The sequence below is a fragment of the Mustela erminea genome, chromosome X, assembly GCF_009829155.1.
Source record: "Mustela erminea isolate mMusErm1 chromosome X, mMusErm1.Pri, whole genome shotgun sequence".
Taxonomy (NCBI): Eukaryota; Metazoa; Chordata; class Mammalia; order Carnivora; family Mustelidae; genus Mustela; species Mustela erminea.
Genome location: NC_045635.1, coordinates 62405571 through 62422117, shown reverse-complemented (window position 1 = coordinate 62422117; position 16547 = coordinate 62405571). Strand labels below are relative to the sequence as shown.

The 16547-nt window shown below is 36.6% G+C and overlaps 1 protein-coding gene across 4 annotated transcripts in view; it reads left to right on the top strand.

Annotated features, from left to right (window-relative positions):
- The window catches only part of ABCB7 (ATP binding cassette subfamily B member 7), a 160062-nt gene that overhangs the window by 82488 nt on the left and 61027 nt on the right, over positions 1 to 16547 (top strand). For 3 of the 4 annotated variants that reach the window (XM_032329590.1, XM_032329592.1, XM_032329593.1), the window contains exons 2-3: positions 10592 to 10669; positions 12831 to 12917. In XM_032329590.1, coding sequence (XP_032185481.1) covers positions 10592 to 10669; positions 12831 to 12917 — 165 coding nt within the window. The remainder of the gene's footprint in view (positions 1 to 10591; positions 10670 to 12830; positions 12918 to 16547) is intronic. The other variant, XM_032329591.1, reaches the window with a different exon arrangement.

Genomic DNA, 16547 nt, shown 5'->3' with positions numbered 1-16547 from the left:
TTTAAAATTTTTTATTTTTTATAAACATATATTTTTATCCCCAGGGGTACAGGTCTGTGAATCACCAAGTTTACACACTTCACAGCAGTCACCATAGCACATACCCTCCCCAATGTCATAGCCCCCCCTCCCGACCCTCCTCCCCCAGCAACCCTAAGTTTGTTTTGTGAGATTGAGTCAAACCATAAATGACTCTTAATTAATTAAGAGTCTTAATTAATTATGATTAATTAAAATGGAGAGTCTTAATTAAGATTAAAAGTAATTAATTAAGATTAAGAGTCACTTATGGTTTGTCTCCCTCTCAATCCCATCTTGTTTCATTTATTATTCTCCTAACCCCTTAACCCCCAATGTTGCATCTCCACTTCCTCATATCAGGGAGATCATAGGATAGTTGTCTTTCTTCGATGTATTTCACTAAGCATGATACCCTCTCGTTCCATCCATGTCATCACAAATGGCAAGATTTCATTTCTTTTGATGGCTGCATAAAATTCCATTGTGTATATATACCATGTCTTCTTTATCCATTCATCTGTTGATGGACATCTGGGTTTTTTCCATAGTTTGGCTATTGTGGATATTGCTGCTATAAACATTCGGGTGCACTACGTTTCTATCTTTAGGGCAAATACGCAGTAGTACAATTGCTGGGTCATAGGGTAGTTCTATTTTCAACATTTTGAGGAACCTCCATGCTGTTTTCCAGAGTGGTTACACCAACGTGCTTTCCGACCAGTAGTGTAGGAGGGTTCCCCTTTCTCCGCATCCTTGCCAGCATCTGTCATTTCCGGATTTGTTCATTTTAGTCATTCTGACTGGTGTGAGGTGATATCTCATTGTGGTTTTGATTTGTATTTCCCTGATGCCGAGTGATGTGGAGCACTTTTTCATGTGTCTGTTGGCCATCTGGATGTCTTCTTTGCAGAAATGTCTGTTCATGTCCTCTGCCCATTTCTTGATTGGATTATTTGTTCTTTGGGTATTGAGTTTGCTGAGTTCATTATAGATTTTGGACACTAGCCCTTTACCTGATATGTCGTTTGAAAATATCTTCTCCCATTCTGTCAGTTGTCTTTTGGTTTTGTTAACTGTTTCCTTTGCTGTGCAAAAGCTTTTGATCTTGATGAAATCCCATTAGTTCATTTTTCCCTTGCTTCCCTTGCCTTTGGCGATGTTCCTAGGAAGATGTTGCTGTGGCTGAGGTCAGAGAGGTTGCTTTCTGTGTTCTCAAGGATTTTGATGGATTCCTTTCTCACATTGAGGGCCTTCATCCATTTTGAGTCTATTTTAATGTGTGGTGTAAGGAAATGGTCCAATTTCATTTTTCTGCATATGGCTGTCCAATTTTCCCAACAGCATTTATTGAAGACACTGTCCTTTTTCCATTGGGCATTCTTTCTGGCTTTTTTGAAGATTATTTGACCATGGAGTTGAGGGACCATTGCTGGGCTCTCTGTTCTGTTCCATTGATCTATGTGTCTGTTTTTTTGCCAGTACCACGCTATCTTGATGATGACAACTTTGTAATAGAGCTTGAAGTCCGGAATTGTGATGCCACCAACTTTGGCTTTCTTTTTCAATATTCCTTTGGCTATTCAAGGTCTTTTCTGGTTCCATATAAATTTTAGAATTATTTGTTCCATTTCTTTGGAAAAAATGGATGGTATTTTGATAGGAATTGCATTAAATGTGTAGATTGCTTTAGGTAGCAATTGCATTAAATGTGTAGACTGCTTTGTGACATTTTCACAATATTTGTTCTTCCAATTTAGGAGAATGGAACATTTTTCCTTTTCTTTGTGTCTTCCTCAATTTCTTTCATGAGTACTTTATAGTTTTCTGAGTATAGATTCTTTGCCTCTTTGGTTACATTTATTCCTAGGTATCTTATAGTTTTGGGTGCAATTGTAAATAGGATTGACTTCTTAATTTCTCTTTCTTCTGTCTTGTTGTTGGTGTAGAGAAATGCAACTGATTTCTGTGCATTGATTTTATATCCTGACACTTTACTAAATTCCTGTACAAGTTCTAGCAGTTTTGGAGTGGAGTCTTTTGGGTTTTCCACATATAGGATCATATCATCTGCGAAGAGTGATAGTTTGAATTCTTCTTTGCCGATTTGGATGACTTTAATTTCCTTTTGTTGTCTAATTGCTGAGGCTAGGACTTCTAGTATGATGTTGAATAGCAGTGGTGATCATGGACATCCCTGCCGTGTTCCTGACCTTAACGGAAAAGCTTTCAGTTTTTCTCCATTGAGAATGATATTTGTGGTGGGTTTTTTGTAGATGGCTTTGATAATATTGAGGTATGTGCCCTCTCTTCCTAAACTTTTGAGGAGTTTTTATCAGGAAGGGATGCTGTACTTTGTCAAGTGCTTTTTCAGCATCTATTGAGAGTATCATATGGTTCTTGTTCTTTCTTTCATTAATGTGTTGTGTCACATTTGTTGATTTGCAGATGTCGAAGAAACCTCGCAGCCCTGGAATAAATCCCCCTTGGTCGTGGTGAATGATCCTTTTAATGTACTGTTAAATCCTATTCGCTAGTATTTTGGTGAGGTTTTTTGTATCCGTGTTCATCAAGGATATTGGTCTGTAGTTCTCTTTTTTGATGGGATCCTTGTCTGGTTTTGGGATCAAGGTGATGCTGGCTTCATAAAATGAGTTTGGAAGTTTTCCTTCCATTTCTATTTTTTGGAACAGTTTCAGGAGAAAAGGAGTTAGTTCTTCTTTAAATGTTTGGTAGAATTCCCCTGGGAAGCTGTTTGGCCCTGGGCTTTTGTTTGGAGATTTTTGATGACTGTTTCAATCTCCTTACTGGTTATGGGTCTGTTCTGATTTTCTATTTCTTCCTGGTTCAGTTGTGGTAGTTTATATGTCTCTTGAAAGGTATCCATTTCTTCCAGATTGTCGAATTTGTTGGCGTAGAGTTGCTCATAGTATATTCTTATAATTGTTTGTATTTCTTTGGTGTTGTTTGTGATCTCTCCCCTTTCATTCATGATTTTATTTATTTGTGTCCTTTCTCTTTTCTTTTTGTTAAGTCTGGCTAGGGGTTTATCAATCTTATTAATTCTTTCAAAGAACCAGCTCCTTGTTTCGTTGATATGTTCTATTGTTTTTTTGGTTTCTATTTCATTGATTTCTGCTCTGATCTTTATGATTTCTCTTTTCCTGCTGGGTTTAGGGTTTCTTTCTTGTTCTTTCTCGAGCTCCTTTAGGTGTAGGGTTCGGTTGTGTACTTGAGACCTTTCTTATTTCTTGAGAAAGGCTTGTACTGCTATATATATTCTTCTCAGAACTGCCTTTGCTGTGTACCACAGATTTTGATCTGTTGTGTTTTCATTATCATTTGTTTCCATGATTTTTTTCAATTCCTCTTTAATTTCCCGGTTGACCCATTCATTCTTTAGAAGGATGCTGTTTAGTCTCCATGTATTTGGGTTCTTTCCAAATTTCCTCTTGTGATTGAGTTCTAGCTTCAGAGCATTGTGGTCTGAAAATATGCAGGGAATGATCCCAATCTTTTGATACCGGTTGAGGCCTGATTTAGGACCGAGGATGTGATCTATTCTGGAGAATGTTCCATGTGCACTAGAGAAGAATGTATATTCTGTTGCTTTGAGATGAAATGTTCTGAATAGATCTGTGATGTCCATCTGGTCCAGTGTGTCATTTAAGGCCTTTATTTCCTTGTTGATCTTTTGCTTAGATGATCTGTCCATTTCAGTGAGGGGAGTGTTAATGTTCCTTAGTATTATTGTATTATTGTTGATGTGTTTCTTTGATATTGTTTTTAATTGGTTTATATAGTTGGCTGCTCCCACGTTAGAGACATAGATATTTAAAATTTTTAGATCTTGTTGGACAGATCCTTTGATTATGATATAGTGTCCTTCCTCATCTCTTATTATAGTCTTTGGCTTAAAATCTAATTGATCTAATATAAGGATTGCCACCCCAGCTTTCTTCTGATGTCCATTAGCATGGTAAATTGTTTTCCACCCCCTCACTTTAAATCTGGAGGTGTCTTCAGGTCTAAATTGAGTTTCTTTTAGGCAACATACAGATTTTTTTTTAATCCATTCTGATGTCCTGTGTCTTTTGATTGGGCCATTTATCCCATTAACATTCAGGGTAACTATTGAGAGATATGAATTTCGTGCCATTGTATTGACTGTAAGGTGACTATTACTGTATATTGTCTCTGTTCCTTTCTGATATACTACTTTTAGGCTGTCTCTTTGCTCAGAGGACCCCTTTCAATATTTCCTGTAGAGCTGGTTTGGTGTTTCCAAATTCTTTCAGCTTTTCTTTGTCCTGGAATTTTTTTTCATCTCTCCTTCTATTTTCAATGATAGCCTAGCTGGATATAGTATTCTTGGCTGCATGCTTTTCTCGTTTAGTGCTCTGAATATATCATGCCAGCTCTTTCTGGCCTGCCCGGTCTCTGTGGATAAATCTGCTGCCAATCTAATATTTTTACCATTGTATGTTACAGACTTCTTTTCGTGGGCGTCTTTCAGGATTTTCTCTTTGTCACTAAGACTTGTAAATTTTATTATTAGGTGACGGCGTGTGGACCTATTCTTGTTGATGTTGAGCGGGGTACTCTGCACCTCCTGGATTTTGATGAGTGTTCCCTTTGCCATATTAGGGAAATTCTCTCCAATAAGCCTTCTGCACCCCCCCTTTCTTCTTCTGGAATCCCAGTTATTCTAATATTGTTTCGTCTTATGTTGTCACTTGTCTCTCGAATTCTTCCCTTGTGGTCCAGTTGCTGTTTATCCTTCTTTTGCTTAGCTTCTTTATTCTCTGTCATTTGGTCTTCTATATCGCTAATTCTTTCTTCTGCCTCATTTATCCTAGCAGTGAGAGCCTCCATTTTTGCTTTCACCTCATTAATAGCTTTTTTGATTTCAACTTGGTTAGATTTAAGTTTTTTTATTTCTCCAGAAGGGGCTTTTATATCTCCCGAGAGGGTTTCCCTAATATCTTCCATGCCTTTTTCGAGCCCAGCTAGAACCTTGAGAATTGTCATTCTGAACTCCAAATATGACATGTTACCAACATCTTTATTGATTAAGTCCCTAGCCTTCATTACTTCCTCTTGTTCTTTTTTTTTGGGGGGGGGTGAATTTTTCTGCCTTTTCATTTTGTCCTGATACGAGTATTTGAAGGAGCAAGGAAAATACTAAAAGGGTGCAAAGACCCCAGGAAAATACATTTTAACCAAATCAGAAGAGATCCCAAAGTGTGGGGGGGAGAAAGGAGATAAAAGAGGTTCAGAAAAAAATAAAAATAAAAATAAATAATTAAAAAAAGGGATAAAGAAAAATATAAAAAAGAAATATAAATATATATATTAGATAAACTAGTTAAGAAACATTGAATTAGAAAAGGGTAAAAGTTAAAAAAAAAACTTAGTAGAAGAAGAAAAAAAATTGAAAAAAAAGTTAAACTAACTGCAAGACTAAAAAATCATGGAGAGAAAGCCATGAGTTCCGTATTTTGCTTTCTCCTCCTCTGGAATTCCACTGCTCTCCTTGGTATTGAACCTGCACTCCTTGGTAGCGGAACTTGGTCCTGGTTGGATTTCTTATTGATTTTCTGGGGGAGGGGCCTGTTGTAGTGATTCTCAATTGTCTTTGCCCCAGGCAGAATTGCACCGCCCTTACCAGGGTCCTGGCTGAGGATTTGCTTTCTGGAGCTTTTGTTCCATTAATGCTTTCCGTAGTGTTCTGGTGGAGAGGAATGAAAATGGCGTCCTCCCAGTCTCCAGCCCGGAGTAGCCAAGAGCTCGGGGCTCCACTCCTCGGTGTGCCCTCAGAGAATAGCACCCAATTAATCCCGTCTTCCTGGCCTCCGGCTGCGCTGAGAGCTCACTCCTCGGCTCTGTCTCTGTTTCCGGTTTCCCTGTTCTAATACCTGCAAGCTCTGTGACACTCAGACACCCCCGATCCTTCTGTGAACCTGCAGGACCTGAGGCCACACTGACCCCACGTGGGATTCACCCCGGTTTAGCCTCTGGAGTGATGTCCCTCAGTGGAACAGACTTTTAAAAGTCCCGATTTAGTGCTCCCTTGCTGTGTTGCTCCGCCGCTTGCTGGGAGTCGGCTCCTCTCCCCGCAGTCTATCTTCTTGTCACTTTGGAGTCAGTTCTCTGCCAGTCTTACCTTTCAGAAAGTAGTTTATTTTCTGTTTCTAGATTTGCTGTTCTTCTCTTCAATCTCCCGTTTGATTTGTAGGTGTTTGCTATCTTTAGATAATCTATCTAGCTGATCTCCTGCTACCTGATTTAGTCTCAGCCTGCTACTTCTCCTCCATCTTGACTCCTCCTCTTATCCTATTTTTAAAACCTTTCCTCTTTCCCATTGTAACTTTTTAAACAATTTCATCAATGCCTTTTAAATAATCTTTTTAAATCTTCATTGTTATACTCATATTCCACCCCTTCAATGTACTTAACCTTACATATGTATAGGTTTTACTTTCTTTAAAATTTTGGGATACATTTTCTTCTAACAGATCAAAATATACCCTAAATCAAGGGCATGGCTTTGTTCTATTCTCCAGCCTGATCACATTCTTTCCCCATTTTTTGATCTTTTTTCAACCAACTTCTTACTGTGTCAATTCCTTTTTTAGAACCTTTCTTAATTTTCATCTTTACAGTCCTATTCCATCCCTTCATTTTGTTTACCCTTTTATTTGTATATGTGGAAGTTTTTCCTTCTTCAAAATTGTTTGGAGGCAGATCCCTCTAAGAGACCAAAATACACATAAAATCAAGTGGATGGTTCTATTCTTTTCAAGTCTAATGTAAATATAGGTACAGATATAGATAAAGATAATATAATCAAGAGGCAGTCGTGACTGGTAGGAACCTAATGAACACATACGTTAATAAGATGTCAGAACAGAAGTTCAGAATGATAATTTTCAGGGTGCTATAAGGGCTCTGAAAAAACATAGAAGATACTGAAGAATCCCTTTCTGGAGAAATAAAAAAACTAAAATCTAACCAAGTTGAAATAAGAACCCATTAATGAGGTGCAATCAAAATTGGAGGTTCTTACTGCTAGGAAAAATGAGGCAAAAGAGAAAATTAGTGGTATATAAGACCAAATGACGGAAAATAAAGAACCTGAGAAAAAGAGAGATAAGCAATTACTGGATCACAAAGGAAGAATTTGAGAGATAAGTGATATCATAAGATGAAATGATATTAGAATAATTTGGATCCTAGAAGAAGAAGAAAGGTGGGGAGAAGGCATATTCAAGCAAATTATAGCAGAGAATTTCCCTCATTTGGCGACAATAAGAAACATCAATATCCAGGAGGCACAGACACCCACTTCTACCCCTTACTTACCCTTATGACATTTCTTTTAAGAAAAGCTTCTGCGGGGGTGCCTGGGTGGCTCAGTGGGTTAAAGCCTCTGCCTTTGGCTTGGGTCATGATCCCAGGTCCTGGGATTGAGCCGCACATCAGGCTCTCTGCTCAGCAGGGGGCCTGCTTCCTCCTCTCTCTCTGCCTGCTTCTCTGCTTACTTGTGATCTCTGTCTGTCAAATAAATTAATAAAATCTTTTTTTAAAAAATGACACACTAGACCATAAGGACATCCGAGATACATTCAGAATATTCCATCCCAAAGCAACTCCTAGAAAAGCAGTCAATCACTCCTATCTCCCTGGTCTCCCATTGCACTCTGTGCTCATCCAGCCTGTGACCAAGCATTTCTATCTCTGGAGCACGGCCTTGTTTGGAGTCTCCAAACCCAGCCGATTCCTGCAGTGCATTCCTATGTCACTCCTTCTGGAGGAGGAAGAAGTGTTTCTCCCAATATCTGCCACTTGTGGTGTCCTTGCATGAAGAGCAGTGTTTCAACTGTGCCTCAGATCACGGTTTACATTAACCCCAAGCTAAGAGCCCACTTCTTGACTCCGTTTCTACAGCTGGCTTTTCCACTCTGATACCTGGGAGCTCTGCCTCAGACACACACCCCTGGTGTTTTTCTGACCCTGTGGGTCCCGAGACCACACTGTTCCTGTGAGAGCTACACCTCCTTGCTTAGCCTCTGGAGCAATGTCCCTTTGTGGAGCAGACATCTATAAGTTCCAGTTTTGTGCTTTGTTGATCTACTGCTTGCCGGGAGCCGGCCTCTCTGTACTGTGGTTTGTCTTCCCGTACATCACCTCACATTCACTTTTCCACATGTCCTACCTTCCAGAAACTGGTTGCTTTTCTGTTTCTAGAATTGCTGCTCTTCTTCTCTTTGATTTCATGTTGAGTTTGTAGGTGTTCAGAATGGTTTCATAACTAGCTGAACTCCTAGGACCCGATGATATTTAGGTCTCCTGCTCCTCCACCATCTTGCTCCTCCCTCTCTTTCTTTCTGATTCAGTGTTTGAAGGTTATATGTTTCTAGGACTTTATCTGTTCTTGTTTCCCAAGGTTTTCATACTATTCTCTTGTGATCCTGTATTTCTATGGTGTCAGTTATTTCTCCTTAAGTTCTGATTTTGTTTATTTGAGTCATTTCTCTTTTTTCTTGATGAGTCTGTCCTAGGGTTCATCATTTTTTTTTTATCTTATAGAAGCAGTTCCTGGTTTCATTGATCTGTTCTATTTTATTTTTTTATAGTCTATTTTGCTTTGGGCTTTGCGTAGTCTTCTTTTTATAACTCCTTTAGGTTGATTTTTTTAGATTTTTCTTGGTTCTTGAAGTAGGGCTCTATTGCTATAAGCTTTCCTCTTAGCACAGCTTTTTTCCTCTCAAAGATTTTATACTCTTGTGTATTTATTTTTCTTTATCTCCATGTGTTTTTTTTTTCTCTTTGATTTCTTGGTTGACCCATTCCTTGTTTAGTACCATGTTATTTAGCCTCCATGTGTTTGTATTCTTTTCAAATTGTTCTTCTAACTAATTCCTCCTCGTTCATACCATTATGGTCAGAAAACATGCATGATAATGACTTCAGTCTTTTAGAATTTGTCAAGAGTTGTTTTGTGGCCTAGGTGTGGTCTGTCCTGAAAATATTCCATGAACATTTAAGACGGATGTGTATTGTGCTATTTTTGGATGGAATTTTGTGTATATATTACGTATATCATGTGGGATATTCCATAAGGCTATCAGCTGATTTCTCTTTGGAAATATTGCAGTTAATAAGAAAGTGGCATGGTGTATTTAAAGTGCTGAAAGGAAAAAATCTGCAGCCAAGAATACTTTACCCAGCAAGGTTATTACTCAGGATAGAAGAAGAGATAAAGTGTTTCTCAGATAAACAAAAATTGAAGGAATTCATAAACCTTTACACTGACCTTTAAGGAAAAGTAGTGTGAACTCTTTAATTGGAAAGAAAAGGCCACAGTCAGGAGTAAGAACATTATGAAAGCAAAAAATTTTATAAGTAAATGCAAACATAAAATAAAAATAGTAGATTAATAACTTATAGAACCAGTATGGAGGTTAAATATAAGAATATTCAAGTCAGTTATATATTCAAAAATTAAAGGATTGACAAAAGGATGTAAAGTATGATATCATACACATAAAATGTGGAGGTGGTAAAAAGTTGAGTACTTTTAGAATGGGTTTGATTTTAAGTGACTACAAACTGAATATAGACTGCTACACACTTTAATTAATTTTTTATTTTTTATAAACATATATTTTTATCCCCAGGGGTACAGGTCTGTGAATCACCAGGTTTACACACTTCACAGCACTCACCAAAGCAGGGTTGCTGGGGGGAGGGGGTTTGGGAGAAGGGGGTGCTACACACTTTAGATGTTATATATGAGCTAAATGGTAACCACAATTCCCAAACCTGTAGTAGATACACAAAAAATAAAAAGAAAAGAATCCAAGCATAACACTAAAGAACACCATCAAACCACAAGGGAAGAGAGCAAGAAAAGACCTACAAGACAACCATAAAACAAATAACAAAATGGCAATTAAGTACATACCTGTCAATTTATTTAAGTATAAATGGAGTGAATGCTTCAATTAAAAGACATAGGCTGACTGAATTGACAAAATTGCAAGACTCATCTGTATGCTTCCTGTAAGAGACTCCTTTCAGACATAAAGACATATGTGGATTAATAGTGAAGGTATGGAAAAACATTTATCATGCAAATGAGGTGAAAGGAAAGCTTGGGTAGCCATACTTATAATGGACAAAGTACTCTTTAAAACAAAGACTGTAACAAGATACAAAGTAGAACACTATGAACTGCTAAAGGGAACAATCCAAGTTGAGAATATAACAATTATAAATATCTATGCACCCATCATGGAAGCATCTAAATGTATAAAGCAACTATTAAAAGACATAAAGGAAGAAATTGGTAGTAATACAGTAATAGTAAAGAACATCAACACCCCACTTACATCAGTCAATAGATCAACCAGTCAGAAGGTCAAGAAGGAAATAGTCGCCTTCATTGACCAGATTGACCTAACAGTTGTATACAGGAGAATATAGGAAGTCTTTTTTTTTTAGGGGAAATCTTTTAATATTAATTGTTTATTCTGAAAAATTTTCCTCCTTTTTTTCTCCTCCACAGATCCCAGAGTCATTAAGATATACTATATGGCAGAGACTGGGAAAAGGCAACTCAAGACAGATACTAGATGTTACCAGGGTAAGATTGAGCGGATACTTCCACATATAACTCAAAAAATTTGCAAGCCCTTTGAGCACTTTAAAATTTATACTACATATTTTGTCTTTCTCATTTTTTTCTAAATACTTTTTATTTTTTCTAAATACTGAAAGATGAATGAGAAATTGTGTTCTTGTTAGTAGAAGCAGGGATAGATATCTTGATTGTTTTTCTACTGGAGAACTCTGTCAGACTCTCTTGAGATCAGTGCCAGCTACAGTAACATTTTTAGAATGCTTTTATAAATGTAATGGCAGTTTATTGACACTTAAATTTTCCCCAGTAATTTGTATGTGATATATGGAATATTTGCTGTAAGCTTTTCAAGTAAGTGAAGTTCCTTTACCTTTGAAAATGTTTGGATGGCAGAGAGTAACAAGGGACTCTAAGCTTATTAGAGCCTCATACTTAGTTTATTTGTTGATAAGGTTTATTTTTCATTGTTAATGTAAGTAAAAGACAACTTAAAAATTTCTTAGTTCTCTAAAATTATACAGGCAATTCTCCAAGATAGAAAAGAGCTAGAAAATTAGAAGATAGCCTAAACCCTGAGTACTTCCTTTATTATTTCTTCTTGATTAGCAGTTATTTGCCATTACAAGGTATAAGACATTGTTCTAATTTATGCAGAGGCTGTAAAAGTGAATTACATTTTAATCTTTTGCTTTGTCAAAGACCTCATTATCTTGTGTGGTATTCATCATACCCCTTGATATAATTTGTTGCTTAGTCTTTCTGAAAAAAATGTTGCAAGAAGATATTGTCAGACTAAAACTCATATTTTGATGTTTTCCCTTTAAAAATGCTTTAAGATTGTTGATCCAAGAATCAGTAACCCATTTATGGCAATTATTTTTTTGTTCTCAACCGGCGTGAATAAGAATACACTTTTGCCTTTTGTGATTCCATTTTCATGGCTTGGCCCAAAGCTCATGCTTTTATGATTTGGCATCGATACACATTTGTGTTTGTAAAGAGCTTGCCTTTCATTAATTCATTAACTATTATTATGGCTGCTGAAGAAGAATTACTATATGCATTTTTTCATTAAGTATGTTTTATTGAGGAAAACCTTTAAATATTAGCAGGCTTCAATTTTGAGCCTAATCTTTACTTTTATTATTAAAATATTAACTATTTTATTTTCTCAAATGACTATTTTATTTTCTCCAGTAAAACTTTTATGTTTATCTAGTCTAAGAATCAGTCTTAAGACCTTTCTTTTTTTTTTAAGATTTTATTTATTTATTTGGCAGATCACAGTAGGCAGAGAGGCAGGCAGGAAGAGAGAAGGGAGGAAGCAGGCTCCCCGCTGAGCAGAGAGCCCCATGCGGGGGCTCGATCCCAGGACCCTGAGACCATGACCCGAGCCGAAGGCAGAGGCTTTTACCCACTGAACAACCCAGGCGCCCCCTTAAGACCTTTCTTAAAAGTAGGCAAGATGTTTGTATATTTTCAAGGCTAGTTGGGAGATTTATAGATAGCTCTGTTCTATGAGCTAATTCATTAAGCACTGAAATCTACTCTGCTCATGTGCAAGACACTGGTATAGGCAATGGGAAATACAAGAATAAAAGAGACTGTCTTTAATTTCAAAAAATTTACCATGTAATAAGAAAGACAAAACATGTATGCATATTACTGTAGCCTATGACAGACAGACAGGAAGTATTAAAAATACTTGTACAGAAACACACAGAAGCAAGAATAAGGAAAAGAATCAGCTATGTAAAATGAATAATAAAGCAAAAAAATGTATACATATATAAAGCAAGTAGAATATAATTAGTTAATTGTATGACACATTTTGCTTGCTAGTGATAGAATAATGGATTACATAGTACTATAATAGCAAATGACAGTAAGAAGGCTGGTATAAATCAAGTAGAAGTGTAGTAAGTTTTCAAATATTTCAAAAGCTATTTAGAGAAAGTAACTTCTGTATGAGTATTAGTTATATTTCAACATTCTTTGTGTAAGTGTATCCGTAAGCTAATTGTGAAGGTGTTTTGCTTTGTTATGCTAAGCTAGAGGTTATGCCTATGAATTTGTATGGGACATTAGATAAAGCTAAGTCAGAGTTTTAAAGATCCGAAATTCTGTAATAGCTGATGGACAACTTGGTATCATCTTCAACTAGGGTCTCCAGGCTTGGCCACTGATAGAAAAGAGGACATGTTGGCATGGTCATGCAGGAGGAGGACTCCACACAGACCCAAAAGAAGGGGTAAGAGTGAATAACAAGTAAATGGAAATTCTTATACATGATTATGCTTGCATAGAACACACACACATTCAAGATTATTATGTTCTGGAATATTTTGATTGACTCATATAACTATAGGTTTTCTAATATAGAACCTTATGATTGACCATGGTTATATGGATGACATTCTCTTGGGCTTAAAACAAACAAAAAAATTACATGATTTTCTAAAAACAAAAAAAAGTTATCAACCTAAACATTTTAGTTCTTTATTTAAAATAGCATTGGTTGAGGTTATTTTTTATATAATCCAATCATATAAATAAATAGGTAAATTCAATTTAGCACTTTAAAGCAATTTGTGTGTATGTGTGTTTTGAGGTTAACATTTCCCCTTCTCTACAATAAGTTTAGAAAGATCCTAGAATGCCCGGTGGCTTCCTGATAAATCCTCCATTTACCTCAACCATTTATTTAATTATCCATATTATTTTTTAAAAATTTTATTTTAAAAATCAGTGAGTTAACACAGTGTTTCAAGTGTACAATATAGTGATTCAGTGCTTCACATATATCACCCTGTGCTCATCACAACAAGTGCATTCTTTAATCCCCATCACCTATTCAACCCATTTCCCCAACCATCTACCCTCTGGTAACCATCAGTTCTTTATAATTAAGAGTCTATTTCTTACTTTCTCTCTCTCCCTCCTATTTTTTTCCCTTTTCTTGTTTTATTTCTTAAATTTAATATGACTGGAATCATGTGGGTATTTGTCTTTCTCTGATTTATTTCACTTAGGATTATACTCTCCAGCTCTGTCCATGTCATTGCAAAGGGCAAGATTTCATTTTTATGGCTTAATAATATTCCACATTTTGTGTGTGTGTGTGTGTGTGTGTGTGTGTGTGTGTGTGTGTATACACACATACATACATACATATCACATCTTCTTTATTTGTCACTTGATGGACACTTGGGCTACTTCTATATCTCGGCTATTCTAAATAATACTGTTGTAAGCATGGGTGCATATATCCTTTTGAGTTAGTGTGCTTATATTGCTTGTGTAAATAGCCAGTTGTGAGATTGCCAGATGGCAAAGTAGTTCTATTTTTAACTTTTTGAGGAACCTCCATACTGTTTTCCACAGTGGGCTGCACCACTTTTGTATTCTTAACACTACTAATAAAAATTAATAATGCTGCTCAGAAGGTATTTAAATCACCTTTTTACCCAGTGTCTGTAGTGAAAGGGATTGTGAAAAAAGAGTGACAGTTTCAGTATTTGGAAGCTCTTGTTTAAAAGAGACGAATTAAGAAATTACTTGTTTTAGTGCTCGCTTTGGCACGCATATACTAAGAAATTATTTGTTTTATAATAGAATCTTCAGATTTTTGAAGAATTTTGGTGCTCTACTGCTGTTTAAACTTTTTTACTGTCCTGTTTTTGAAAAATCATATATTAGTAAATTTAGTTCATTCTGTGCTCATTATAAAATGAGTAATGAAGAACTTAAAATAAGGATGACTTTCCAGACTTTGCTTGACATACTTTTTTAAATTTTAGCAACAGATCCTTATTGGATATAGTCAGAAGCTAGTAGTATTAAAAGAAAGATTAGCACTTACAAGCAGTCAGAGAGCTTTGGTACAAATCTTGATATAATCAAAAGTAGTAGAACAGCAATGTGGAATTTTTAAAAATTGGAGGTTTAGGAAGATAATGGAATAATGAATTTCCAGGCTTGTTAAGATGAGTGGACACTTAGACAAATGGACAGGAATACCTGGATGACTTGGAAAGGCTGTTTTTGTTTTTTTGTGTGTGTGTTTTTCTTCTTTTTTTTTTTCAGAGAGAGTAAGCACAGGCAGGCAGAGTGGCAGGCAGAGGCAGAGGGAGAAGTAGGCTTCCTGCTGAGCAAGGAGCCCGATGTGGGACTCCATCCCAGGACGCTGGGATCATGACCTGAGCCGAAGGCAGCCGCTTAACCAACTGAGCCACCAGGCATCCCAAGGCTGTTTTCTAGCTCTGATTTTATTCATCATCATGCAGCCTTATGATCTTTATTTGATTTTTCCAGTTGATTTCTCTTTGGGATAGGGGACTAACTGGCCATTGTGAATATCAGTCAGCTTGTAATATTTTTTATTATGCTATTAAATTGACTTAGGGGTACTGATGCATCTCATATGTACCATAAGCTAGTTTTAGGGCCTTTTCACAGATAGATAAACTCTTCATTTGTGGTATCAGACCAACAGAGTGTAGAAAAGAAACCTTAAGGTATAGAGAAAGTAACAATAATAGTAAAGTTTTTCCTGACAATATATCTTTCATCTCCCATCCATAAATCTACTATATACTTATATCCCCAATAATATTGGAAAAATTTTCAGTTACTCTTGATTTTTCCATTAGACATCTGTTCAACTTGCTTGTCTTTTGACCTAGTTTTTATCAAACCACTGTTATTTCTAACAATATTGAAGTAGTGGTTGAATTTATTCCTTTAATTGTACTTAGCTATCTTTAGCCTGGAGTGAAACAACAATTCTCTTCTCTGGACAGTTCGCACTGTCCACTTGGGTTACTTACAAATTATCTGCTGCTAAATTGGTTCTTTGGGGAGAAAACATTCAGTCTGTAGTGCATATTTATACAAAACAAATTGAACCCGAAGTTTTTAGTATATATTTTGTTTTTCCTCACCACAGATTGTGCCCCCAAAGTAGTTTTTATTAACTAGTCCCTTGATCTAAGATTAGAAAATTTCTTGCTATTAGAATTCAAGAGTGTCTTTTTTTTTTTTTAAGTAATCTCTGCACCCACTATGGGGCTCAAACTTGTGACCCCAAGATCAAGAGTCACATGCTCTACTGACTGAGCCAGGCAGGTGCCCCTCAATTCAGGAATATCTTTTTTTAAAAGATTTTTTTAAAAAAATTTATTTGGCAGAGAGAGAGAACACAAGCAAGAGAGAGCGGCAGGCAGAGGAAGAAGAAGACTTCCCACTGAGCAGGGAGTCCGATGTAGGGCTTGATCCTAGAACCCTGGGATCACGACCTTGAGCCAAAGGCAGACACTTAACCGACTGAGCCACCCAGGTATCCTGCAGGAATGTCTTTTAAACTAGAATTCTTAGATATATTCCATATCAGTTAAAGAAAAAGTGATTGTTACCTTTATCAAATGATCGTTGTCTTTTTTCATACTCTTTTATTTTCTTATCAGAACCCAGTGAGCTGTACACCCTTGGAAGCAGTGGACTCTTGGTGGAAAAAAATTGTTCTTGCTTGACAACCTTTTCTGCTGAAAGATACAAAATTACTGACCTGAGAAACAAAACACGTATTTAGCTTATTAATATGCAGTTTTCTTCAATATCTTAAAATTCCACCAAGTGAGCTGCTCCAGAGGTGCTTTGATTTTTTTTTTGTCCTTTTTGTGCACTATCCACATAGTTACTAGTTATAGGTATTCACTTACAGTACTTATGGCTGTGGAGACTACATCTCTCTCTCGGGTCATACTGTTGCGTTCAGTACTACTGCATATAAACAGTGCAGTTTGTGGCTTTCCACTTATACCCAGTTGGGTCAGAGGCTTCCCGTTTTATTTATGCATTTGTTTTTGGCCCACCGTGCTGT